We start from the raw sequence: 24955 nt of genomic DNA, 5'->3' as shown, positions 1-24955 counted from the left end.
GCGCAGTTCAATTGGAAGGAAGATAGAATTACTCTTTCTACGTCCAAGTTCAATCTTCCACTCCCTAATAAAAAAAAAATACAACTAAAAGTGAGCGAGGCCTATAACTTCCTCTTTCTAGCTTCAATTCTATAGCTACGGATGAACTATTAGTTTAGTAATATATTGCATCACTCTTTCTAAAAGAAATCCCAAATTAAACCTCTAAAAATTAAAAAAAATAATAATAATAACTCGATTAAGTTTGGAATATAAAAGATTAAAAGAAACCAATTGGGTTGTGATAAAATTATATCCAAGTCTAATTTTATGAACTCGAAACTACTCAAATTAGTCGAGAAGGTGGAATTAATCATGCTAAGGTCAACCAAAAACCTTTTTTTTTTTTTGGCCATGCAACAAAAACTTTTAACTTTGAGAGATTTTCAAATCTTTAAACTGTCAAAATTTTCATATTCTCAAACTTCTTCTCGATTGTTCATTTTGGCTCAATTACCAAATTGAATTTGTTGTAGTTGTATAGTTCAATACAGGTTAGCAATGTAAAATAAATCCCAAGTCAAAAAAATGGAACAACAGTAAATAGTATATACATGGGTGATTTGTTACTAACAGCATTAAAGATCTTTCAATGCCGGAGTCATATTAATAGTGAGCTCTCATTGGTTTGTTGCATAACTGGATTTAGATAGTTCTATGACTTCGATCTATTTATATTTTTATTGTCAAAGATTTATGTTGAACTTGTCCGAATTTGGATAACTTTTAACTCATCCATTCTAATCAGGCCTAAAATGTTAAATTATTACTGAACCTAACCTCGAGCTTGTTGGACCATAAAGAATCTTTAGCTTAGTCGAAAAGAAGAGAGCCTAGCAGGCTAGCCCTATAAGTATGGGCTCATGCTTCAAAGTTCAAACCCAAGCCCTCTTTCTTTTAAGATTTATGTCTCTTTTAATAGGGGCTTTCATATGGATATCATGAGCAGCTACCTTAATCCTTAATGACTGCAGGTTCATGTTGTTCGTGCAAAACGGCAGTGCACCCTGCCGTATTATATATAGTTCACACAAACCAGAAATGTAATAATGCCGCTTTTATTCTTAACTTGTGTGGTGCACAAAGAAACATGACGTTCTATAAAAATCTGAAAAATGTAGTCTACTACATGATGTCAGTTCCACTATTGGTTTGTAATTTTGTGTATGTGGGTGGTGGGTTATGTGAGTGATGATGAAAAGAAAATAATTGAGTCTGCAAAACCCATGCCACGCCCAATCAATTGTTCTGTTATGCCCAAAAATGGCTCAATCAGCTGAACCTGCTGTGCCTTTGAAATAAAATTATAAAAGTGGAGGCTTCCTTTCATTTCAACCACTTCACTACTTTCTCCTTGACTTCCTTGATTTCCATATTATTGCATAAGGGTTTGGGCAGATTCTGTATGGAACTTTTGGTTGAGGGGGATCTGGGACACTGCAATTCATGCACAAATTAATGGGATGGTTACTCATTGTGGCCAAAGAAAATTCTATAGTGCAAAATCGTATGCCATAGAGCAACTTTTCTAACATTTGGATTTGACGGGTTCGTCTTTCCCATATTAGATTTTGGATTTGTGAACCGTTGATTTTGTTCGTATAGCATACGAATCCACACTTCAGACAAACTCTATAGCCAAAAGCCACTATACTTGAAAAGAAGCCTAAACAGATAAGGAAGCAGGAAAATTTATCATTCGAATATTATAAAAGAATCTTACTGTAAACCAGCAATATCAATCTGTGAAAAGTCCATGCTGGTTGAACTGTCCAGGAGTGGTGCTGCGGCTGCTGCTGCTGGTCCACTGGTCCTCATCTTTAATGGTGAGGAAGGTGGTTGCTTGATGGCCAGAACTCTGCAATTGAAGTTGTTTGCAATGCTTCTGTGGGCCATTGCCAACCTATACCACATGAATAAAAAACACTAGTTTGAGTCCGTTTATTTAATTTCTGTTCCTATTAACAGTTACAAAGTACTCACAATGATCCAACATTTGATATCTGCATATATCACAATAACAGAGTGACTACTAACTAATATGTGCCAAAGTCTTTAATATGAAAAGACTTTGGCTAAAAGCCTAAAACAATGCTTTAACTTCCAAGGAAATGTTTTTGTAATAGTAAAAGCCATTATTGAAAACAAAAAGTCAAATCTAGCAAAAACTGTCATAGGGTACTCACTACTCAAGACCCCTTCTTCCCTCAATCTGTAAATGTATTTTGAATATAGGGTTGATCTATATATCTTGCATGATAAGATCCTCAAGGTCAATGAGTTGTTGGATTCAATTACAAGGAATCACCAACACAGCTAGCTACAGAGGAATGACATCAATTAACAATTTCTAAAGCTGGCATTATGTAAGCAACACCATGTTTTCTGGCTGATATGGGATCTGCCTAACAAGGTTCACATTCCTTAAAATAGGATGAGAGCATGGTTGGTTTTCTGAGTTATGGTTCAATGATTCTTGAGCCACGATTAATGTCATATGGAACTTCCTTGTCAAAAGCCAAATGGGGTAATTTCAGTCATTTGAGGGGATGCTACACCCAGCTATGCTATGTATTTTTGTCTCAAATTGACAAATGCTATTTACCAAGTGGAGCCCAAAAAGTACGTTTGCTAGCTATAGCTTTTACTCCACCAACATGCCACATGCATAGCTTGGTCATATATGAAATGAAACATATGGTCCCGTCACAGTCAGACCATGCTATCAAATAATGGCAATTTCTCATGGTGTGCCTATTTAATAAGGCGTACAAGAAAAGAATTCATGAGCTATATAGTAAATAGTGTGAAAATCACCTAAACCCATCTGCCCATCTGACAGTTGACCTGTTGTTCTTGCAGGACGTTCCTATGAAACTCAGCTTATCTGACTGAATTCCCAAAATGGGGTTTGAATTCTCAAGAACCCCATCATGATAATGATCATCATGATGATCATACGATGAAAATCATAGACATACCATAGAGATTAAAACATTGATTACAATCTCAAACTTACTTGTAGAGAAAGCTGTGATCATGGAGTCCAAGAACAAGAGCTGAAGCCCCAATCTCTGTGACCACAGCTGCAATCTTTGTGCCTTCTTGATCACCCTCTGTGACAATCATTTCAACCTTTGTCTGTAACACAACCCTACGAGTATTGGCATCAATCATCATCATATACACTGCTTTAATTTGATCAACATATATATATATATATATATTATACTATAAACAATAAAAATCAATTTAACATGGGAACTGATCGAGTCCAATAATAGAGGCTTACGTTAGGGAAGGTGTTGCAGATGTCTTTGAAAGAGAGTGCTAATTGGAAGCCTTTCAAGCGGAGAAGCCTGGTTTTGTTCTTGTTTTTGGATCTTGAGCTTGAGGTTGAGGTGGGAAACACATGAAGAAGAGTTATCAAGTCCCCAAAACGAACAAGGTTGTGGAGTGCCCATCGTAGAGCTGTTCTTGCTGCTTCCACGTCTTCAACTACTACTACTATTCTCCTCTCATCCATTACCAGCTCTCTGTTTCTCTCTGATCTCTCCCTCTCTGTCTCTTTGTAATTGGGTTTTAATTGTGAGAACTCAAAACACAGAATATCTATGAGTTGTCTCTGTCTTTGGTTTCTTTAAATGAGTTTGCTATCTACATCAATCACATAACTTCTCCACATTGCTGACTATAATAATTAATGAGACAAGTGTATATTACTATATTAGTTAAGGACTTAAGGGGCATAAAAAACATGACATATATTTTTGATTTTTGATTTTTGGATTTAATGATTTTTTTGTTTGACATCTTAGGTGTGTTATGTTTTTAAACTAAAAAAAAAACTATGAATAAGATGGTATATTCAAATATAATTTTATTTAATTAATCATTTAAATTTAATATAACATACCAAACTCTTAGTTTTCTTTCTGTTTTTTTAATTAACTTAAGCTATATATATTTGCTAACAAGATGTGGTCCAATGGAAGTGAATTTATAGTATAGTTCAGGATGTTTAAAACTTAGAATCTCTCTAGGAAGAGATGCCAAATTAAATAATTTTTGTCTGGCAAAATTAAATAGTTATTTGGCCAGATTACAAATATTATTTTTTTCAAGCCACATTACATTATTGCCCGTACAGCATTTGACATTATATTTTCTCATGATATGCTGAGATTTTGTGGATTATTCTTAAATTGTTTATATGTTTCAAACTGGATCGTGCCCGTTGGTGCTTCTGAGATCAAAGACCCAGAAAATTTGCATATCCTTTTAAAAAATTATTAATCGGGATTTTACCCAAATGGCCTCTGTTATCAACTTATCAAGTTATCATTCAAAACCATCTCTATCTCTCTCTGATTCACAAAAGTACAAACGCAACTCCGACCAAAGAACAACCATGCGGACGCCACAAGAGTAAGGTCCACAACTCTGAGCCCCAACTAGAAGAAATACAAGTTGAGGTGTCGCAATGTAACTGATTAAAGTTAAAGTACAAGTTAAAAAATGAGGTATAATTGATGAACCATTCCTCATTGAACCCTTCTTTTCCCCCCCGAATTATGTCAAAACTACGAGTCTATGATCCACTATTCTAGCAATATTTTACAATTCATGATTAACAAAAAGAAATTAAAAATAAAACCCCTAAGATTATTTAGGACTAGCTGCCAAGCATATAATAATATAATATGAAAAACAACAAAGAATTCGTGTCTAATGCACCTGATAGATAATTATCTACAAAATTACAAATTATAATAGTATTTTATCCTGGCTGATGTATAATTTATATGCACCATTTTTGTAGGGGCTGAGAGCACAGAGCACTGTGAAGTCTGTGATTAAAATAAAGTAATTCATATTGATTTTTAAGTGAGGTTTAATGACGAGAGAGAGGTGGTCACGTCATGACTCATGAGTAATGAGTTGGTTCTAATTTTTGTACGTGTCTTTGTCTCTTTGCTTCCATCTCTTTGTTCCCATCTCTTTGTGGTTCCAAGTACAGTGATTTTGAGTGACACACTTTGCTAAAATATATATACAATGACATTGATAACCCACTACTACTGCCCTGTCTGCCCCTCACCACAAATATATAAAAAAGTTCTAAAACAAAAAAAAAAATCATCCATATCATTTATCAGCAACTGCCAACTGAGTTTAGTTTTTGCAGGTTGATCTATTTGATGCAATTTATTTTTTTGTCTTGGTCATGGTAATAAAATATGTGAAATGCTCCAATCTGAAAACAGCTATTTCGCTATATATCTTGTCAAAATTACATACTTCCATGCCAACTTGTCAATGCATGAAGGATAAACCCCAGTTTTGAAAATGTTACGTTTTACATGTATAAATGTATTTGAGTCAAGTAAGACTTTTATTTCAAAAGTTGGTAGGAACTTATTTTTATTAATTACAGTTCGTGAGATTTGAACTCAGACCTAAAACAAAAGGAAATTAAGTGACATTTACTAAATCAAATAGTCATTCGTGATTATCAAATGATTGGTAAACCATGAACATATTAACCTTTAATCTGGTTTTGACCCATCGGTCAATTAGTGCTAATGGACGCCCCTAATTGTGTTTAGAAATTATCCACCCGTGTGGGCCATATCCACCGAAACCAGGCCCTATTCTTTCTTAAATTTGATTTGGGCTCAATTCCAATTTGAGGCCCTGGATTTCCCATCCCAAAATGGATCGAGTCTAAATCCCAGGACCCGACCCAATACTTTTCAACTCCCAAGGGTTTAAGCTGCTCAAAACCAAAACCCTCTGAATCAGAGAGAAAGTGGAACCATTTTCCAGTTTTCTCTCCGAAAATGTCAGCCTACTCCTCCATGGCTACGTTCTCAAGGAGACTCTCTCGCTCTCTACACTCAAACTCTCACAATATACTCTGCATGCGCTTCTGCACCACCACCACCACCACCACCAACCTCTCCTCCTCCTCCTCCGGCTCTGACTCGGACGAGTCCAACCCTCTCAACTCGGATCCCGACTCAGCCCCAGACTACGTCCCCCCACCACCACAGCCTTCACCCAACGACTCCTCCGACCGGCAACGCTTCATCTACGATTACCCGCTCGAGAACGGCCTCGACGTGGGAGTTTATAAGGTACATTTCACTCGCACCGTTCCTTTTGGTCCTTTCAATGATTCGGGCTTTAGGGTTTTGATTGTGTGCGTCTGCGATTGTGTGTAGGCGATACTGGTGGGGCAGGTGGGGCAGACTCCGATCCAGAAGAAGCTGAAGAGCGGAACGACGTTGACGATGTTTTCGGTTGGGACCGGAGGGATTCGAAACAACCGGAGGCCTTTTAATAATGAAAATCCGACGGAGTATGCGAATCGTTGTGACATTCAGTGGCACCGCGTGTGCGTTTATCCAGAGAAGCTGGGCATGATTGCCATGAAAAATGCTGTGCCTGGGTGAGAGGTTTTTTCGTTCTTTAGATTTCTCTGAAAAAAAGGATGAACCTTTTTTGCGTAAATGTGTGTGAATTGGATCTATGATGATTTGAATGATTGGGTTCGTGACTACAGCTATTAGCAAGTCAGAGTGCCTTTTAGATAACTCAGACTAACAAATTTATCATGACTGGAGTAGTGAGATTTATCAGAAATTGCAAGGGTTATGCAGAATTTTTGGTATTGGAATTAAAAGGGAGCATTAAGAACAATTAGATGGAGATGTGATGACAGTCAAAATTGGACAAAGTAGCTCTATAGAGCCATACAGTGGGGTTGTACAGGTAAATTGAGAAGAGGGTGTTTGGGGATGTAAATAGATGGAAGAAGAGTTGTTTTAAATAGCAGTCATTTTGAACCTTTTTTCTAGTAGTGATTGCTGCTTTGTTTTTATTTTGATCATGGCCTGTTTCCCTTGAGTACCGAATTTTGGTTTATCATTTTTTCATTTTGGGTTGAGATTATATCCATTACATATTGACATTTTGGATGTTGCAGTTCAATTTTGTATTTGGAAGGTAATCTGGAGACCAAAATCTTCACTGACCCAACAACTGGGATTGTTCGACGAGTTAGAGAGATTGCTGTTCGCAGAAATAGTATGTACTTGTCTATTTAAAATTGCATAAGATAAGCTCCATATACTCAACCTGTTATAAATTCTATTCTCATCGTGTTTATATGTTCTATTGCCTGTAATTTGTAGGTCGCCTTGTGTTTTTGGGTAAAGGTGAAAGTGGTGAGCCACCAAAATGGGGACTCAAAGGTGTTGGCTACTACTAAAAGCTTTGTTTTAAGCTGTGATGAAGATTTTTCAACGTGAAAGACCAATTTTTTACCTTTGTAATTAATATTTTGTTTTGCTTCAAGTGGTTGAGACTGAGGTTAAGATCAATGGTTTCATGCTGCTTTAATGGCGAAATTACTCATCCACTGGAAAATTTCTTAATCTAATGTTGTAACATTTGCTGATTGAGTTTGTCTTTTTTCAACAAACTAAGCTGATTCCTTCATGATTTTATAGCGCGGTTGGTTGTTTATTAGTATGTACAAGATTATTAACAGTAGTTAAGTAACAGGACAGCATAAGCTGATTGGAGTAGATTATTGGATTGGATTCACTATGGTTACAGTATGTTAATATGATGGGCCCGCATGTGGCTTTCTAGATTGATAGTGTGGTTTCTAAGTGCCGCCAAAATCAGACGTTCCAATGCATTTGGATAGGCTTTGGACCTTTCTTATCCACGAAATCTCCACACCCAAAAAGGAGAGAACAGAATTCTTATAGTAATTCTTTTGGCCATAAATTTTGTATAACAATAAACCAGCCATGAGGCAGTGAAAACAAACGTAGGGAAAGGACTTCTACACGAGAGATGTTACAAAACCCAAAATTCTTGCAGTCCTCCACTCGATGCCTTCATCCTCCAACACCATCACCACCACCCATTTCACAAGTTCAAGGGGTACCCACTTCCTCATCCTTCCCTTCCATCAAACAATGCTGCAAATTCTCACGTCGAGAGCTCACAATTCGAAGCAATTCTCTGTTACTTCTCCTCCTGGGCTCCCAGAGTCTAGAGACTTTCCTACCATCTACAGCACAAGCTGAGAACTTAGTAGACACCAGTGGAAAAGAACAAGAGGAAGGAACTTCTAACACTACTCCAACTTGCACTGATAGAACCCCAACAAAGCGCGCATTTCTTGATATAGCCATTGATGGACAACCTGTTGGCCGCGTCATCATCGGGCTACATGAAGAAGATGCCCCGGTTGGAGCAGCTAGATTTGGTAATCTTGTCAGTGGAGCTGCTGGGGTTAGCTACAGAAGGAAAGAGTTCGTCAAAATTATGCCCAACTATGTTCAACATGGTGGGGTGAGATCTTATGGTGTAGATGCTGAACTCGCAAAGACGACAGGAAGAGAGTTGGAAGTTGAAAATCTCACAGAAGAGTGGGAGAGGATGAATGAGAAGTGTCCAGGTACCAAGAACAAGGCTGGAACTGTGAGCATTATTGTCAGAGATCCATCAAAACCACCCCCGAAGTTAAAGCTGGTTGCGCGGAAAGGGAAGCTGGAGATTGATCAAGAGGAGGTTGGTACTCCCCCAAATGGAACAGAGTTTGTGATTACTACCAAGGATTCGCCTGAGCTTGATGCTTCGGCTTTGGTGGTTGGAAGAGTCTTGGAAGGTATGGAGGTTGTAGAGAGGATTGGCCAAGTGAAGACCGTGCAAGAGAACACTAGTTCACCTTATTTTAGGTGAGTGCTACAACTACAGCTCTTCTTCATATATATACACAGGCATGGCATGCTGAGTTTGAAGTCTCTGGCTGCCACATCAATTCTACGACTCATTTCTTTGCATACACATAACGAGTCTAAGAGATCAAAATTACTGTGTTATTTTATTACCTAAACGAATTAGACAGGCACATAGTAAAAACACATAAATTTAGACATCTACAGCTTCATATATTTCCACTCTCCTTAACTTGCCTTCACCTTTCACGACTTGTGAAGATTTACACTAACGCACAATGTTTTGGATGGTCGGCAGGGTGGCCAAGTTGATAGGAGATAAGAGAGCCGTTGTGGCCGAAAGAGGATTCAACCGCCCTTACGCAAAGGTGGTTGTCACAAACTCTGGCTTGATGCAGTAACAGAGTCGCAAAGAGCTCTTCACAACTTTTTTTTTTTTTTTTTTCATTTTTGAAAGAAGAGAAACACTTCCATGCAATCACGCAATACATTTAATGTTGTAATATTCATCAAAAAAGCTCAATGCCATGTTTCTTTAGATCGCAAGTTGCTCAGCCGATCAGGTGAATGTTACAGTTTTGCACAAGCAGCACTATGGCAATATAGGAATTTAAAGAATGTTACAGTTTGCTCTTGTAAAATAGTACAAACACCTCTATGGGATGTTACAATCTAATCTCAATACCATACTACAACCAATCTGTGACCTTCTCGGTTACCATTTTACAGGCAGCAAAAAATCAGTCAGCTACTGTTCAGTACTTCGAGTTGTTAAAACAGTGGGCTTCATTCTTTTTGGAGATGGGGACATGAAAAGATTTCTAATCGAAGTGATGGGATCATCGACCTGTACAAATGATCAAATGCTAAATTATGATTCTCTTAAGAAAACAGTTCTACAACAATAAACAAACCCAAACGTACATACATAAACACAGACAAAGAGCATGCATGCAAAGCATGTGTTTGTGTGTAGGATTGCGATGAGAACTGGTAGTAGAAGTTCCAGTCTCAGGTTGGGCCGGAGAAGTATGGATGAGTTCCAAAACATAGGTTGGGAAGGGCGCTGGTCAAGTGGCCATCTCAATCAACATGTAGGCACAAAAGGTACTATTCACTTATTTAGAACCCTAGCATATCAATACAGTAGAAGTAGGCTTCTAAAATACCTTAATTATGGATGCAGATGAAGGAGAAAACCCTTCCTGACGTTGTAAAGCAGATAGTGTCTGTTTCCATCCAGGTACCCCATTACCTGTTGATGCAATCCAGGGGCAGAAATGTCTATGCTGCCTGATAGAATCAAACTCCATTGGGCTACCAGGCGATACATTCTTTAGATCCTTTCCTGGAAGAACAGACAAAAAGAACTATTTTGCTATCATATGGAAAATCAGACTATTTTGCGACTTCTATACTTATTCGAGTTTCCAACACCACTGTAATAAAAAAGGGGAGGGGGGAGAGAGACCACTATCTATATGAACAGCATTTTACTAAAATATCTATATTCCACCAAAAGAATTGATACGCTTACACTTTATATCCTCACATAACTACCTGAAAGTCAATTTATTGTGGTTCATGCATTGAGCTAGAGAAGCAAAACTTTATTAATCATTTCCTCCTAGAACATCCAAGAGTTCTCTCATGCATATGAGATACAGGCTTCTATCATTGTTGTTGATTACGTTACTTCAGCAAATAGTTATAGTCGCAGGTACTAATCAAAACAGAAAGAATCAATGGAAGATAAAAATGAATCATGGGTGAATTTAAAAGGGAAGAAGGAACAAGCATATGGGCAAGTCTTTACATCAATCAATGAATAAACCAAGCAAGAAATCTAAAAGAAAGTGGAGTCGGGCCAATTATAACACATAATGTTTGCAGTAAAAAAGTAAGGATACTAATAGTATCCATGCATTAGAAAAATAAAAATAATAAGTGGTGTCCATGAAATAAATATTGCTTACCAGTATTACAGGCCACAAGTTCGTTGGTTATAGGAATCTGTACTCGGTCTCCACTATCCTCGTGATTTGAGGTGGGTTCCAGAGTTGTTCCTGAATGTAACAAATTGCTAGAAACCATCACCAGTGAGTCATTTTTGTCCTTTTCACCATTTTTATAAGTGTCATTGGCATCAGGGGATGTACCATAAGAGCTTCTGACATGAGAACCAGGATCCCTGACTTCTGAAGTCTCCAATCCATCATTTCCTGCATTTTCTGGGAAGTATTTTTCCCACAGAAACAATTTCTCTATTTGGGAATAAGATTGCATATCTTCTTGGCTAAATGACAAACAATCTCTAAGTTCAGAATCATATGAAAGCCGAGCCCTTAAATTCCGCCCAATAACAGGTACAGAAATTGTTGCTTTGAAGTTCTGTTTTGTTGGTGTAGGACCCCCTGCAATTGTCAAATTTAAATTTGAGAATCTCTCCTTCGACAATGTTGCACCAGCTGAGCCTGCACTTACAATATCTCTCCTACTATCAAGATGATTTTCAGTGCTTAAATCATGGGTTCCAGACTGACTTTCAGAATCTACTTCTGCATATCCAACTAATCGGAATAATTCCACAGGCCGCGGAACCGTAGAGAAAGCCCATAATCCTACACTGGCTCCACAAAGCTTGCAATCTAAAACAACAGAATTGGGTTCAGTCTGTAGAGCACCAGAAGTGCTGGCAATTTCATCTGCCTGCACAAGTTCATCATTACTAGTTGAGTGCACATTGATACTAGGATTTTGTCCATTAGCAGCTGAACGAGATGAACTCAAAATATCAGCCTTCATGACAGACTGATTCAATCTGTTCTCTGAGTCAACAACATAAGGTAGTGAACGAGGTTCCCAGCCGCATAAGCTTATGAGCTTTTGTGCCTGCAAAAGTGCTTCAAAACATCATTGGTCCACATGAAGAAAGCAAGAAAGAGAGAAACCATTAACAATCCTATACGAGTCCATGAAGTGTTAAAAATTAGAGTGAGAAGATCTGAAAAAGTGATCCATAAATAAATACAAATGAACAAAGCAATATTAAGCAATCCAAAAGTAAAGTAAAAGGACTCATATATCTTAATGCAAGTAAATAAGTAATATCACCAACAACAACAAACAGCCAAATTGAAGATCATGTGTAAAAGTTAAAACTTTTTCCAACACACGGCATGCAAAACAATTAGGATGGCAGACGTGAATTCAAACAAGTGCAAAACCTGATAATACAACTTAGCAGAATCTGCACTGCCTTCATTGTCAGAGTGTTCCGTTCTAGAAATGTCAGAAGACCCGTTGTCGTAAAACATTGAAGACTGTTCAAGAAATTGGTCAAGCTGAGGGCTGTTCATGTACTCAATGGCTGAAGAAGAAACCACAGGAAGAACTGAAAGTTGTAAAAGCGCAGAGCAACGATCTCTAAATTTATCAACTAAAACTGGAGGTGGCATAGGTGGAAACTCTGCCAGTGTTTCATCACAGGCATTGTCAATCCATGGACAAAGTATTTTATGCCCATTGTCCAGCTTTAAACTAAATACCAATGCTGCCTTCTCAACTGAAAAACATAAGAAATAACTTCAGCTGAGTAGGAATATAACAAACTATGCTGCATAATTTATAGCATTGGTTTAGCATAAAGAGAAATATAACATGCCTTGCTGCTGATTCCAAGATGATGGAGTAGAAAAGAGGAGACGTGCCCCACATGATTCACAGGCTATTATATCCGACTCTATATTGACCCAACCTCTCCTGGCACAATTTAAAGCACTCACCGCCTGTTAAAAATTGGAGAAGTTATTGCGCAGCCAAAATGTGTAAATCTCTGTAGGAGGTGCAGTCAAACAAGAATTCTCAGTGTAGTAGATTTTTATATTCTTCTGAGATAGTCAATTTCAAGAAACTGAAAGCTGAATATGTTTTATTTTGTGACTTTGTTTCCTGGTTTTGTTATTTTAATACGAGGTAGGTGCAGAATTACCTGAACCCATTATATAATGGCTCCATTTCAAATGACAAGTTAAACCAATGAAGTTGTTCACCATATTCATCTCTTAAAAATAACAACACACTAAAGGCAACAGCTGGAGCTTATTTCAAGACCATACAACACTGAACTGAACTTGTTAAATAGGATGATAGAATTCTAATTTCTAACCTTAGGCTTGGCAAACCAAGTCATGGACTTGAATGTAGCTACCCTCCTCATAAGATCCCCACGGTCCCACGGCCTACACATTGGAGCCTGAGATGATGCAGCAGCCGGAATCTGCCATGCCTCCACTCTCTCACCTCTCGATTTTGGTTCCACCAGTGCCAATGCAGACGATGGATTTGCTCGCTTTTTGCCTCTCGATGTTTGTACACTTGATGAACTGCTAGAAAACATTAAAACAACGAGAATTTTATTATATGCCTAATAATTACAAACAAAATTTTCATAAATGAATTAACATATAATAATCTGTGATTTTTAAAACAAATAATAGCCATTTTGAGCAATGTTAGCCAACTAATTTTGCAGGCAATGAAATTTCTTGAATCGAATGAAGCTGCCGCGACTATCTGTATAAGCTGAATCGAACTCTATAAGCATAAAAAAGGATATTTTCTTCACTTCTATATTTCTACCGCATTTTCTCGGGAACCAGACGGAAAACAAGCAAGAAGTTTAGGGCGAAAATGAAGATATACGAACCTGGAAGCTGAGCTTGGCGTAGATTTGGGAGCGAAAAAGAGCTTGTCCATGATCGAATGAAACCTCTTCTCAGAATCTTTCGACATTATTTTTCTTCCTCTAAAAATATGAAATTGTTTCAGGGAGTTTCAGATAGCGTACTGTTAAGCTAACAAAAAAATTGTTCTTGTTTTTTATTTTTTTCCTAAAACCTGGTGGAAGAGGAATGCTTATGCAAGCTGACAGGTCATCTAGAGTTGGGCTTGAATAATCACCATTATGGACCTGGGTCTAGGGCCTTACTATCATTTTTTTTTTTTGGGTAAGCAAGGGAGCAAGGCCTTACTATCATAACTCGGGCCTTAAGGAGAGAGTTCTGATCTAGGTGTGGGCTACTAGAAGTTGGTCCAAACTAATATTGGGCCCATGAGAGACTCAAAGGGCCCATTTACTTCATCAGAGAGAGAGAGAGAGAGAGAGATGGCGATGGGAAAAAAGCTGCGAAGTTTGAAAGAAGTAGAAAATGACATGATAAATAGGTAGGCCTGCACTCTGCAACTGGCATTCTTCCAATTGATATATACTCTTGCGAAGGCTTCAAATTGAACTCTGCGCACATGACTGCGCACATGACTGTTGTAAGGTGAGTGAGTAGGTCCATTATTCGAAGTATATATATATATATATATATATAGACAGTGGATCTTGTGGAATTCACTCACTATCGCTTTCTCTAGGCACCAGCTACATATTGATGATGGCTAGCTAGCTGCAGCTAGCAATAAAATGTATGCCAGATGATAAGGTATAATAGATAGCCTCTTTGATGGCCCAAGAGTCCAAGACTATATATAGTAGGACCTTGGTTACTTCAACTTATTTGTAAGTAGCCTCTTCTTCCTTTTTTTTTTTTCTTTTATATATAGTTTTATCTTTCTCTTAATTAATGACTAATTCTTTTTATTACATTGGAGCCTCTTTCGGTCCCTAAAGTTTGATTGAATACATTAAATGACTATATTCAATGTGTATTAAAAAAAGAAGGAATACCAATATTGATTTATTCCATACCGAAAGAATCGAATGGATTAGACATAAATGTTTGATATTTAAAACTTATTTCTTTCAATTTCCACAAAAATAGTGGGATTAGTGAGAATACGTTGTACATATCATCCTTTATGATTAGTCCATGTTCTTCCTTCAAATTAGAAAATATTCTCCATTTTTTTTTTTCAATACACATTGAATATGGTTAATAAACATGGACTAACTATATTCAATTCAATCCCGACCACGGAATATGACTTGGAAGGAATCAGATATGTATCAATCATAATCTTAACTTATTATCTCACTCATTCTTACCACTTGAATTAATCAAATAATTTATTAATGATTAATTCCTCCTTAGAAGTTAACTTGAGTTGGCATGTTATAAGAAGGAACCACTCTTGTAAAAACTTTTGAGAAAGAAAAATGTTAATTATTTGCATGCATTACAAATGTTCATGCAAATGCGTGCCTCCTAAATCGGTCCCCTAGCTATGTACAAGCCCACTCTAACTCATCTGTCTCTGCAGTGAAAACTGCCAAACACATGTACTGAAATTTCCGCCATAAATCCAAAAGTACTGTTTAATCCGGCCAGCCCCAAGCTAGCCTACTTTCTTCATTGTCCTGCTTTCTAGTCCAATTTTAATGCGAAACCAACTTCTGAAGTATGATCTTCATGACCCTATAGGCTATAGCTACCTAGCTAGCTAATACCATCATCAATTTATTTTAAAGGCTTATAGCCCCTCCTATATAGCTAATGTGTATGTGTAGTGTCCCTTTTAATCCTATACACCTTTTCGGCTTTTCATGATTAGCTAACCCCCAACTGTTCTGAGCTTAATATTGGTATTGTTATTATTATTTTGCCTTTTCATCCTCGATAAGTGTTCTTACCTTGTTTTTTTGAACTTCTTGTCCTCTACTACATCTCTCAGCTTTCGCTTTACTGTTTAATTTGTTGAGTAGTTATTTATTAGTTAAGCATGCATACAAGTCAGGAACAGTGTCAAACCCTTTTATCTCTTCTCTGAATATGACATTGCGTTAACTTTTCTTTTCCTTATATAGTGTGGCCTTTCAGGAACCTTATGCTAAAGCCCTTGCTTCTCTTTGTGTTGCAGTTTTTCAATAACTTCTTCATTTTTGGCTAGTACTTATCAGCCTTTAGTTTTAGTTCATTGGGTCCTCTCGGTTTCTAGTTAAGTGTTTATTAGTGTTCTGGCAATGAAGAACTTCTCTATTGCAGCACAAAATGTGCTGCTATTGTTCTTCTGTTGTGGCACACTGTTTGTTTTGTGTATAGCACAAGAAGACCCTTCTTCAGTAGCACCCATGCAGAAAAAAGAGCAAGAAGCCCTTTATTCTGCTATTCAAGGCTTTGTGGGGAACTGGTGGAATGGTTCAGACCTCTATCCAGACCCTTGTGGCTGGACTCCAATTCAGGTTCAGATCTTCAAACTTCCTAATCATATAATGTACTTTTTGAGAGATAAATATATGCCACTTTTAAATTGTCACCACAATTTCCATAAAACTCCATCATAATTACTATTTAAATTAAATTGCAGGGAGTTTATTGTGATCTCTACCATGGCTTCTGGTATGTTAGTGTTATAAACATTGGACCTCTTTATGACAACTCTCTTCAGTGCAACCAAAATGTTACAGAATTTTCACATCACCTATTCAAGCTCAAGTACTTGAAGGTCCTCTCATTCTATAAATGCTTCCTCTCGCCAAGCCAACACCCAATTAGAATTCCCACTTCAAACTGGGTTAAGCTCTCCAACAGCTTGGAATCCTTAGAGTTTCGATCGAACCCTGGTCTCATAGGAACAATTCCAAACACCATTGGTTACCTTAGAAAGCTACAATATCTAGTACTGCTAGAAAATGGATTAGAAGGTAACTTACCTAATGAAATGGGAAATTTGGTCAACTTGAGGAGGCTTGTCCTTGCAGGAAACCATTTTTCTGGTAAGATTCCAGCAAGTTTTGGAGGGTTGACTAAGCTCTTAATATTTGATGCAAGCAGAAACAAGCTATCTGGTTCATTGCCTTTGACTTTTGGGTATTTGACTTCACTTCTAAAGCTTGACTTAAGCAACAATATGTTAGAGGGGGAGTTACCTAGAGAGATTGGAAGGCTCAAAAATCTTACACTATTAGACCTTGGCAGTAACACACTTTCAGGTGGGTTGGCTCAGTCACTACAAGAAATGGTTTCAATGAAAGAAATGGTGATATCCAACAACCCAATAGGAGGTGGCCTAAGGAGCATTCAGTGGGAAAATCTGCAAAACTTGGAAATTTTGGACCTTTCAAACTCATGTTTGACAGGGAACATTCATATGTCCATGGCAAAAATGAAAAGGCTGAGATTTTTGGGGCTTAGCAATAACAATCTCTCAGGAAGAGTATCTCCTAGGCTGGCATCTATGCCTGGCATTAGTGCTCTTTACCTTTATGGAAACAGTTTTACAGGAGAACTTGAATTCTCAGAAAGGTTTTATAAGAAAATGGGGAGGCGTTTTGGAGCTTGGAACAACCCAAATCTTTGTTACCGGGCTGAATCAAATTCAATGGAGTATGCTCCTTATGGGGTAAAACCATGTCAGCAAGAAACCACAATTTCTGATAATAATGTTTCAAATTCCAAGTTAAGTGAAGTGAATTGGGACCAGAATATCCAATTTGTGGCCTCTTTGGGATTTTCAAGCTGTACTGCTGATGGGTTTAGGTGGGTTCTTATTGTCCAAGGGATGACGTTTATTCTTCTTTGAAATGTAGCCTCAGAGATGCAACATATAATTCCACCTCTTATTTGTCAACTGGAATGAAATCAATAACTATTTCCAACTTTTTACCTCTTTTTAGATGACTTTTTGTAAGTTCTCCAGTTACTGTGGACATAAACATCAAAGTAAATGCATGTTTTCTTGTTATGCCCATTCTGAAAATTTTGTTAAAAGTAAAGAACCTGTAATCTTAAGTTAACTGGGACAATGGCATCTAGTCAGAAGGCTTAGGAGTGGTTCAGTGTGAAGAAGACCCTTTTACAGTTTTACTGTTTCCATCATTTCATTTTCATAACTTTGTGGACATGGCAGGGCAGGTTTCAGTTTCACCATGTGAAAACTAGTACTTGGAATCTGAGTGTACCAATTCTGTTTCACCCAGTCATTCAGAGTATGCCAGATTTTTGAACCATTGACTTCTAGCAAAATAATGAACAGATAGGTGCTATTGAACCGATAATTAAGAGTGCTCTTCTTCTCTTGCCACCCAAAAAACCTGCTTTCTTCACACCCATTAAAATTCTAAAAAGAAATCATATTGCTTAACCACTCATCAATTTTCCCAAAATATATATTTCAAGCTTTTCTCTTTTTGATAATTTTATAGGAGGATAAGATAATTTACCACACGGTGTCATTTTAAGCGGGTTACGAAACAATTTCTTACTATATCCTCTCAGCTAATTTCACTCAACAGTCTCACTGTCCATTTGAAAAACAGTTGTACCAAGTCAAAGATAGCCTTTGCTCAACGGCTACCTCTAACAAGCCCACTACCTCCACTTTTCACTCCTAAGAATCCTCACTCTTTTCCCTCAGTAACAAACTTCAACTGCAACACTCTTTTTAAGTCCAACCCAATGCCCCAGTTCCTCATGAAACAACATCATTTTGTTCTGCCTAGCTAGCTAGAGATCAATCAAGCAAGGAGCTCCCTAGACAATCCAAATTACACTTCATGGAATCCTCCAAAGTATTGCTCTTATTTTTTCTTCTTTCTACTTTCCAAGCCATTTTTGTAAATTGTACCCAATTTGAAGTTGGAGGCAAGAATGGATGGGAGGTCCCCAAATCAAAGAATGACCAACAAATGTACAACCAATGGGCATCCAAAAACAGGTTCAAGGTCGATGACACTGTCCGTAAGTACTATTTATACACTCTTTACAATATAGTATACTCCTGAACTCTTCCTTAAGATTAATTGCTTCATTTTGTAATGTTTTGGTTTGATTTTCATGGCTTAGATTTCATTTACACAAAAGACTCAGTCATGGTGCTGACCGAGGACGAGTACAAAAAGTGCCATTCGGCTCATCCCATTTTCTTCTCCAACAATGGTGACACTGTGTTCAGATTGGACCGACCTGGTTTGTTCTATTTCATTAGTGGGGTTGCTGGGCACTGTGAGAGAGGGCAGAAGATGGTCATCAAAGTGTTGGAGCCTGCAAGCCCACCTCAATCTGCAGACCAGAATGCAACAGACTCGTCACAACCGAACAATAATGGTGCAGTTTCAATGGCTGCTGCAATCTCTTCTGCAACTATTATGCTCTGCATTATGTCATTCGCAGGGGTCTTCATATTCTAGATGCAAATTGCAATGCTAGTTCTTAATTTTGTGTTTGTTTTCTTTTCTTACCCCCCCCCCCCCTACTTTCTTAGGTCAGTGTCAGTTGGCGTTATGAAGTTGAATTTGTTTGGAATTTTGATATGTCTGCTAGTTAGTTTGAATGTGGATGTCTTTTTTTTTTGGTCGAAAATTTGAATGTGGATGTCATCTACTAATAATTCCATTTGTTAGTCACATATTTTGGGTTGGCTGCATAAACCCTAGATAGCCTTATCATCAAGTCAATCATGAAGTTCCCTTGGGCAAGCATTGTTAATTTTGAATGGTGTTGCAGAGTTTATGCACAAACTGGTACAAAATTCAAAGTGGGTTCGCAAAATTTAATAACTAAAGTTTCCACATTATTTTTCCTAAGAAATTGCTAGATTACAACGTTTTTGCTGAAAGCAGTTCAAACTCCAATATTTCACATTAAATTAGACACAAATTTCTCAGGAACTCAAGAATTATTAAAAATGAAGCTCCTAAGCAGCACAGAATTTCGGCTATTGCTAAACATTAGACGCCTAAAAGGGTTTATCACTTTATCATCTGCACGGCAGAATAGAATGAATGCCACTTTAATACGTTATACGTCAAATTAATGAATGACCCAAGGGTAAGAATATTTTGAATTGCGATTCTAATTGATATTTGACTCTCTCACAAACACACGAACACATCTCTTTTATGTATATAAGTATATAACTATCAGGTTCTTCCATTCTCTCAATATAATGTTAAAGGACGTCCTCAGTTTGAATTCAAAAAAAAAAAAAAAAAAGAAATCTTTGCATATATATATAACAGACATGAAAGCAAAGTCGATGAAGAAAATTAGGCCCAGACATGAATATTTAATCCATTAATCAAAAGTTTTTCAGTTTCCCAAAACTTCAGCAGTAAATGAATAAATAAGAAAATGTTACAAGATCACGAGTAAACGGTATTTGTTACAAGATCACGAGTAAACGGTATTCTAAACCCAAAAAAAAAAAGGCAGAACTGCTGCACACACACGAGGCTCTTCTAATGCATTGAAAATTGTCGATTATCATCTCCACCTCTTTGCCTTCCATAAGGCTGTCTCTCACTGAATCCATTTCGACTTCCTCGTGTGTTCTTCCTGAACTTTGATGCACTGCTGTCTAGGTTTAAATTCACCTTTGGTGGATTGGAAAAGCAAAATGAAGCAGCAACCGCCTGTCCAATTCCAAAAACACTTTGCAATTAAATCAGATGTCACATAATATTAAAGCTTGATAAAGTCCAAGGATTTGAGAGAAATTAAGAATTCAATAAATAGTTCATACTGTTGGAAGATATGTAAAGCAAAGATAAATAATGCCTAATATATGACAGGAAAAACAAAAGATGGGTTACCTGCAGATCGAGCTGGTGTACGTTAAAAATGTCCTTCATAGAATGTGAGTTATATGCTAATATATAAGATCTATATGCATCTTTTGCTGATTTGTTCAGATAGTAGTTTCCGGCAACCATCTTCTCCTGCATCAGTTGAAGCAATTTTACATAAGTTCCCTTGGGATCAGTTATTGTATAATAATATATAATAATTGAAAATTAAGGAAAAGGAGAAGTACCAGTTGGGACTGCACATTTTTCAGTTTCTTCTCATTAAATATATAGTGTCTAACTGGGACTTTCGCTGCCTGAAAACAGATAGAAATAAGGAATTTGAAATGAAGAAGAACCTAAACAAAATGTTTTTTTTTTTTTTGGGTGGGGGGAGGGGGTTTTGTTTCTGTTTGTCTCTTCATCATTTTTGTCCAGTAAAATAAACCATACCTTCAAATAGCTAAGAAATCGCAACTCTTCAGGAATGAGGAAAAGTAGTGCATTTCCTTTTCCACCTTCCCCTCGAGCTGTTCGACCAACCCTGTGGATATATTCCTGCAAGCAGTAATCACATAGTACACAGTACTCAGCATTGATGAACAAGAATTACAATATACCAAAATTAACTGAAATTTGTTAGTAAAGAAAGAATTTAGACACCTTGGGTTCATCTGGGGGATCAAACTGCACAATCCAGTCCTGCAAGCAAAGGAAATAGAAAGAAAGAAGCATAAGATTACTATGAGAGTTCACTTCTTTGCAAATATTGCTAATAGGATAGAGAAGCATATTGGCATAACTCAATGTTTCAACAGGATAATTATAATATTTTAACAAATTTTTTTATTTTTATATTGTTCCCTGAACTATATACAATGTATTCAAAAGAAAAACTGATTTTTAAGATAACCAATTCAAATAATATTAAAAAAAAACTTTGAATAGTTGTCACCAATCCAATTCCATATACTCTCATTATTGCCTTGGAGCTATCGTAACTTCCCATTCAAAGGCCAGATTTTAGTGTACACTAGTGCAGGCCAATTAGAAAGAGAAAAAGGAAATATACCACAGCAGGAATATCCAGTCCACGAGCAGCAACGTCAGTGCAAAGTAAGATTCCTTTCTCTGCTTTGCAGAAGTCAAAAAAAGTGGTTGTCCTCTTCTGCTGTTTTTGCTTTCCATGGATATCAAAGCAATCCACATGAATGTATCTGAGAAGTTCGGAGTGGAATTTGACTGAGTTGCAAGAAGAGAAGAAGACCATCACTTTCTTAGACTGATTCTTTGTCAGGAAAGAGTATAGGAGAATAAATCTCTTGGCACTCGGCACAATACAATAGCCTTGTTGCAGCCCTTCATTGGTGACCTATGGTGCACACAACTTGTTAGATTCTAAGGATTAAAACTAAATCACAAGAAAAAATGAATTTAGATATGAGTATGAAGCAAATTGAAATTCATATTAGATGTAAACATAAAACAAATGTAAAATGTGGATACACAAAACCAGCTAGATTCCTACCTTAGTTCTCCCATCATCCACATCAATATAGATAGGTGTTGTCTGAAATGACAAGCGAGCAAGATCTTCAACCTGCAGGTTTGATGGCAATAGTATTATCAGAACAAGGCACTACTGTAAAATATCTACACACAGACATGTAGACTATGTGCAGCAAAGCAACAAAAGTTTGTGAACTATTGAACTATATGCAGCATGTGAATTGATGCTAAAACATTCAAAAACAATGGGGAAAGTAAGAACAAGACTATGAGATATGGATATGATGCACAAACCTTCTTAGTTTGGGTTGCTGAAAACAAAGCTGTTTGCCTATTCTGCACATCCATTAGCAACTCAATCAGCCAAAGCATATACCAGGTGAAAATCTATTTGCAACTGCAACTATAGCCATAAAATTAATGGATCCGAAAAGAATGCTGAATATAATCCACTACTCTTTTTGGGACAAGAATGCTGAACGTAGCCCACAATCAATAAACCAAAATTCAAGATCCTACTATTAAGGGGAAACCAGAAACATATGCTGCAAGCTGGATGCATCTATAGTTTATAGATGATACTACTTCTAAGTGGCAATATCCTAGTAGTGTGCCCACCATATATACTCTCCGATTTTGTTCAAGTGATGAACCAATTATCCAGCTGTTAATCGGCCTCAAGTCTTAGTATAATAAACAGAAAAAATATCATACCATGATTAGCAGCCTCAAGTCTTTATAACATAAATAGTCAAATCAATTAAATAGTTTACCTTTGGTAGAAGTTTAATAATTTGTTTCATTTCTTCCTCAAAGTTTGCTTCCAATATCCTGTCAGCTTCATCAATCATGAGGCACTGCAAGTTCAAGAGAAGAAAGAAACTAAAGACTGTCAAATGCTGTGATGTCATGATTAGGGCTTACATTTCAGTAAAAGACATTTAGCTCAATCTCACCAAGAAGCCAACTCTAACACAACAACAAAAAATTGCAAAAAATATTTCAAACTACAGTTCTAAAACTGTAAAAGAACAAATAACCACAGTATAAAAATCCAAGGTCAAGGAAACAATAAGTAGAATTTTATTTGACTGAGAAAGCCACCCGTAGCACCTTTTCACTAAATACTGTTAAAAGCAATTTTGAAACAACTACAAGAATAATGCTGAAGAATAGATGTGAGAGACCTTTAAGTTCTTATATATGAATCCCCTGGTATTCTGAAGATGGTCAAGAAGACGACCAGGGGTTGCAACCAATAGATTTGCCCCTTTTACAAGGCGTTCTGCTTCTCCTCTTCTAGCCGCACCACCAATAACCAAACCCAGAGTCTGTGAGTGATACTTGAGAACGTCTTGTGCCACGGCATGGGTCTGCATTATTTGAATGGTAAATTAGTCAGGGAAGAATGAAGGGGTTCAAATGTAAAGCTCAGGACGTAAAAGAAGCTGGAATAATATAAAAACATTGTAACATATCAAAATAAAATTCCTCACAGTACATTAATATGCAAGGGTTTTCACCTGTATTGCAAGTTCCCTTGTTGGGCAAATGACAACAACACCGGTTCCATTTCGAGGAGCAAAATGTGCGTTATGTAACAACTCCACAGCTGGTATTAGGAAAGCAAGAGTTTTCCCAGACCCTGTCCTTGCAGCTCCCAGGACATCTTTACCAATCAAGAGTGGTGGGATTGCTCTGGCTTGAATCTGCATCAGTAATTAATTGTAAATTACACCAAAGCAAAATCCATCCACAACTTTTGCAAATAAAAAGTGAAAGTTATCTCAATGAACTTAGACACCATTGCACATTAAATACAATCCCAATGTTAAAGTAGGCATTTTGACCGAGTAACTCGTAATATAAAAGCCAAAGCCTTAATTATTAGAAAAACTCAAAAATTAGGAGCTATCGAAAACACATTCAAGCAGGCAAATCCCAAAGAAGCAATTTTTACCTGAGTCATATGCTGAAAGCCCAATTCTTGAATGGCCTTGAAAGTGTTGTCAGACAAATTCAATGAAGCAAAGGACTCTGTGCTCATAATCCCAAACCCTCCTCCAACACTCTTCACCTTCTTCTTCTGCTGCGGCTCCTCCTCCTTTGCTTCTTCGCGTTCTTCTTCTACTTCGTCTTCCTCTGTCTCGATAGGGCTTTGCGCCTCTGCTTCCGAGACCTTCTTCTTCTTCATCTTCTTCCGCTTCTTCTCCTTCTTATTCTTCTCAACCTTAGCTTGTTCCTCACCTTCTCCTTCTTCTTCTTTTTGAGGTTCTGAATTTTCCGTAGCTGTCGATTCCGAGGGTTTCTTCCCTCTATTTCTCTTGCGCTTCTTGTTCTTGGTCTCGTCCTCGGGTGACGCGTGAGATATTGGGTTTAGGTCAGCCATGGAAACTACTGGTTCTAGTGTTTTGGCGCTTTAGAGTTTCAAGGGGGCAGAAGCACTCGAGAAACAGAAATAATATGAGTTGTTGTGCTTTGCAGAGGGTTTTGCTTGTTAAACCCTAGCCACTGAGTCGCAGTATACTACTCACTCGCCAACACAACTCGGAAGAGTCCACCACGTAGTGGATGGTCTGCTTGAGCCTACCCAAAATCAGATTAATGGGCCTATCGATAAAAATAACTAGGCCCAAATTAGTGTGAGTCGTCAACAAAGTTCACTAGATCTTATTTTCTCGGGCTCAACCTATATGACACTTCAATGTGGGCCTGGCCTTAATCAGCTCAACAGAAAACTAAGGCCCAGTGATAAAACTATTGAATTTCTGAAAGCCCAAATTGATAAAATTAAATTGAAAACTAAAACATAGAAAAAACATATAAAAAAATAAGAGAAACAACAGGAGGAGAGATGTGGGGATGGAGGAAATGAAGTGATCGATGGCTTATTTTTTAATCCATTTAGTAGTAAATAAACAATGGTGCATCATGCATGCCATTAAGCTTGAATCTTTGGTTAGGTCAGTAGGTATCCAATGGCTTGTGCTTGTATCTTGAACATGTCACTATATATGCAATCATCGTATAAATAAGCAAGCTAATAAATTAATATATGTGCTAATATATGCATAATTAGCACTAGTATTGGTCCATGCTATACTCCTAATTGCATATTATAATGCCATTAGTT

General features: G+C 37.4%; 7 protein-coding genes across 9 annotated transcripts; 4 read left to right on the top strand and 3 right to left on the bottom strand.

The window, feature by feature from the left end:
- Window positions 1-1096: 1096 nt before the first annotated feature.
- LOC147275158 (Adenine nucleotide alpha hydrolases-like superfamily protein) lies at window positions 1097-3580 on the bottom strand. Its single transcript, XM_086228000.1, has 4 exons — window positions 3332-3580; window positions 3059-3180; window positions 1763-1942; window positions 1097-1476 (listed from the first exon to the last, which is right to left on the bottom strand). Exons 1-4 carry the CDS (start codon window positions 3563-3565, stop codon window positions 1383-1385), a joined length of 630 nt encoding a protein of 209 aa, XP_086084126.1. The 5' UTR covers window positions 3566-3580; the 3' UTR covers window positions 1097-1382.
- A 2280-nt stretch (window positions 3581-5860) lies between these two features.
- On the top strand, window positions 5861-7566 carry LOC147275157 (Nucleic acid-binding, OB-fold-like protein). Its single transcript, XM_086227926.1, has 4 exons — window positions 5861-6179; window positions 6267-6493; window positions 7031-7131; window positions 7239-7566. The coding sequence occupies exons 1-4, from the start codon at window positions 5883-5885 to the stop codon at window positions 7313-7315; spliced, it is 702 nt and encodes a 233-aa protein (XP_086084052.1). The 5' UTR covers window positions 5861-5882; the 3' UTR covers window positions 7316-7566.
- Window positions 7567-7835: 269 nt separating this feature from the next.
- LOC147275156 (Cyclophilin-like peptidyl-prolyl cis-trans isomerase family protein) lies at window positions 7836-9346 on the top strand. The gene is made up of 2 exons (XM_086227350.1): window positions 7836-8801; window positions 9100-9346. The coding sequence occupies exons 1-2, from the start codon at window positions 7912-7914 to the stop codon at window positions 9200-9202; spliced, it is 993 nt and encodes a 330-aa protein (XP_086083476.1). The 5' UTR covers window positions 7836-7911; the 3' UTR covers window positions 9203-9346.
- A 153-nt stretch (window positions 9347-9499) lies between these two features.
- On the bottom strand, window positions 9500-13685 carry LOC147275155 (C3HC zinc finger-like protein). Of its 3 annotated transcripts, XM_086227349.1 has the most exons (8): window positions 13510-13685; window positions 12970-13189; window positions 12466-12589; window positions 12029-12366; window positions 10961-11693; window positions 10778-10867; window positions 9971-10149; window positions 9500-9648 (listed from the first exon to the last, which is right to left on the bottom strand). In XM_086227349.1, the coding sequence occupies exons 1-8, from the start codon at window positions 13593-13595 to the stop codon at window positions 9550-9552; spliced, it is 1869 nt and encodes a 622-aa protein (XP_086083475.1). In that variant the 5' UTR covers window positions 13596-13685; the 3' UTR covers window positions 9500-9549. The 3 variants fall into 3 exon arrangements, with proteins under 3 accessions (XP_086083475.1, XP_086083473.1, XP_086083474.1); XM_086227347.1 differs by having other exon boundaries at window positions 10778-11693; XM_086227348.1 differs by having other exon boundaries at window positions 10778-11693; window positions 12970-13186.
- A 2179-nt stretch (window positions 13686-15864) lies between these two features.
- Window positions 15865-17330, top strand: LOC147275154 (uncharacterized). Its single transcript, XM_086228393.1, has 2 exons — window positions 15865-15990; window positions 16116-17330. Exons 1-2 carry the CDS (start codon window positions 15880-15882, stop codon window positions 17328-17330), a joined length of 1326 nt encoding a protein of 441 aa, XP_086084519.1. The 5' UTR covers window positions 15865-15879.
- Window positions 17331-18269: 939 nt separating this feature from the next.
- On the top strand, window positions 18270-18959 carry LOC147275153 (early nodulin-like protein 6). Its single transcript, XM_086227715.1, has 2 exons — window positions 18270-18487; window positions 18593-18959. Exons 1-2 carry the CDS (start codon window positions 18304-18306, stop codon window positions 18934-18936), a joined length of 528 nt encoding a protein of 175 aa, XP_086083841.1. The 5' UTR covers window positions 18270-18303; the 3' UTR covers window positions 18937-18959.
- Window positions 18960-19803: 844 nt separating this feature from the next.
- LOC147275152 (P-loop containing nucleoside triphosphate hydrolases superfamily protein) lies at window positions 19804-24295 on the bottom strand. The gene is made up of 12 exons (XM_086257168.1): window positions 23783-24295; window positions 23346-23531; window positions 23010-23195; window positions 22596-22679; window positions 22117-22158; window positions 21842-21913; window positions 21386-21685; window positions 20977-21015; window positions 20767-20871; window positions 20562-20630; window positions 20341-20466; window positions 19804-20160 (listed from the first exon to the last, which is right to left on the bottom strand). The coding sequence occupies exons 1-12, from the start codon at window positions 24209-24211 to the stop codon at window positions 19987-19989; spliced, it is 1812 nt and encodes a 603-aa protein (XP_086113294.1). The 5' UTR covers window positions 24212-24295; the 3' UTR covers window positions 19804-19986.
- Window positions 24296-24955: the final 660 nt, after the last annotated feature.

This window comes from Dryas octopetala, chromosome 9 (genome assembly GCF_963921425.1).
Source record: "Dryas octopetala chromosome 9, drDryOcto1.1, whole genome shotgun sequence".
In the NCBI taxonomy this organism is placed as follows: Eukaryota; Viridiplantae; Streptophyta; class Magnoliopsida; order Rosales; family Rosaceae; genus Dryas; species Dryas octopetala.
Note: the sequence above shows the minus strand (reverse complement) of the source record. Positions and strands in the feature narration are given on the sequence as shown.

Excerpts from the sequence above, each read along its gene's own strand:
- LOC147275153 (XM_086227715.1), top strand. The coding sequence starts at position 18,304 with ATGGAATCCTCCAAAGTATTGCTCTTATTTTTTCTTCTTTCTACTTTC. Across the intron at positions 18,488-18,592 it reads CAAGGTCGATGACACTGTCC|ATTTCATTTACACAAAAGAC; the intron begins GTAAGTACTATT and ends TTCATGGCTTAG.
- LOC147275155 (XM_086227347.1), bottom strand. The coding sequence starts at position 13,595 with ATGTCGAAAGATTCTGAGAAGAGGTTTCATTCGATCATGGACAAGCTC. Across the intron at positions 13,190-13,509 it reads ACGCCAAGCTCAGCTTCCAG|CAGTTCATCAAGTGTACAAA; the intron begins GTTCGTATATCT and ends AATGTTTTCTAG. Across the intron at positions 12,367-12,465 it reads ATCTTGGAATCAGCAGCAAG|TTGAGAAGGCAGCATTGGTA; the intron begins GCATGTTATATT and ends TATGTTTTTCAG.
- LOC147275152 (XM_086257168.1), bottom strand. The coding sequence starts at position 24,211 with ATGGCTGACCTAAACCCAATATCTCACGCGTCACCCGAGGACGAGACC. Across the intron at positions 23,532-23,782 it reads GCTTTCAGCATATGACTCAG|ATTCAAGCCAGAGCAATCCC; the intron begins GTAAAAATTGCT and ends TTACTGATGCAG. Across the intron at positions 23,196-23,345 it reads CAAGGGAACTTGCAATACAG|ACCCATGCCGTGGCACAAGA; the intron begins GTGAAAACCCTT and ends CAAATAATGCAG.
- LOC147275156 (XM_086227350.1), top strand. The coding sequence starts at position 7,912 with ATGTTACAAAACCCAAAATTCTTGCAGTCCTCCACTCGATGCCTTCAT. Across the intron at positions 8,802-9,099 it reads ACTAGTTCACCTTATTTTAG|GGTGGCCAAGTTGATAGGAG; the intron begins GTGAGTGCTACA and ends GATGGTCGGCAG.
- LOC147275158 (XM_086228000.1), bottom strand. The coding sequence starts at position 3,565 with ATGGATGAGAGGAGAATAGTAGTAGTAGTTGAAGACGTGGAAGCAGCA. Across the intron at positions 3,181-3,331 it reads TCTGCAACACCTTCCCTAAC|ACAAAGGTTGAAATGATTGT; the intron begins GTAAGCCTCTAT and ends GTTGTGTTACAG. Across the intron at positions 1,477-1,762 it reads ATTGATATTGCTGGTTTACA|TGTCCCAGATCCCCCTCAAC; the intron begins GTAAGATTCTTT and ends CATGAATTGCAG.
- LOC147275157 (XM_086227926.1), top strand. The coding sequence starts at position 5,883 with ATGTCAGCCTACTCCTCCATGGCTACGTTCTCAAGGAGACTCTCTCGC. Across the intron at positions 6,494-7,030 it reads ATGAAAAATGCTGTGCCTGG|TTCAATTTTGTATTTGGAAG; the intron begins GTGAGAGGTTTT and ends TGGATGTTGCAG. Across the intron at positions 7,132-7,238 it reads GATTGCTGTTCGCAGAAATA|GTCGCCTTGTGTTTTTGGGT; the intron begins GTATGTACTTGT and ends TGTAATTTGTAG.
- LOC147275154 (XM_086228393.1), top strand. The coding sequence starts at position 15,880 with ATGCAGAAAAAAGAGCAAGAAGCCCTTTATTCTGCTATTCAAGGCTTT. Across the intron at positions 15,991-16,115 it reads GTGGCTGGACTCCAATTCAG|GGAGTTTATTGTGATCTCTA; the intron begins GTTCAGATCTTC and ends ATTAAATTGCAG.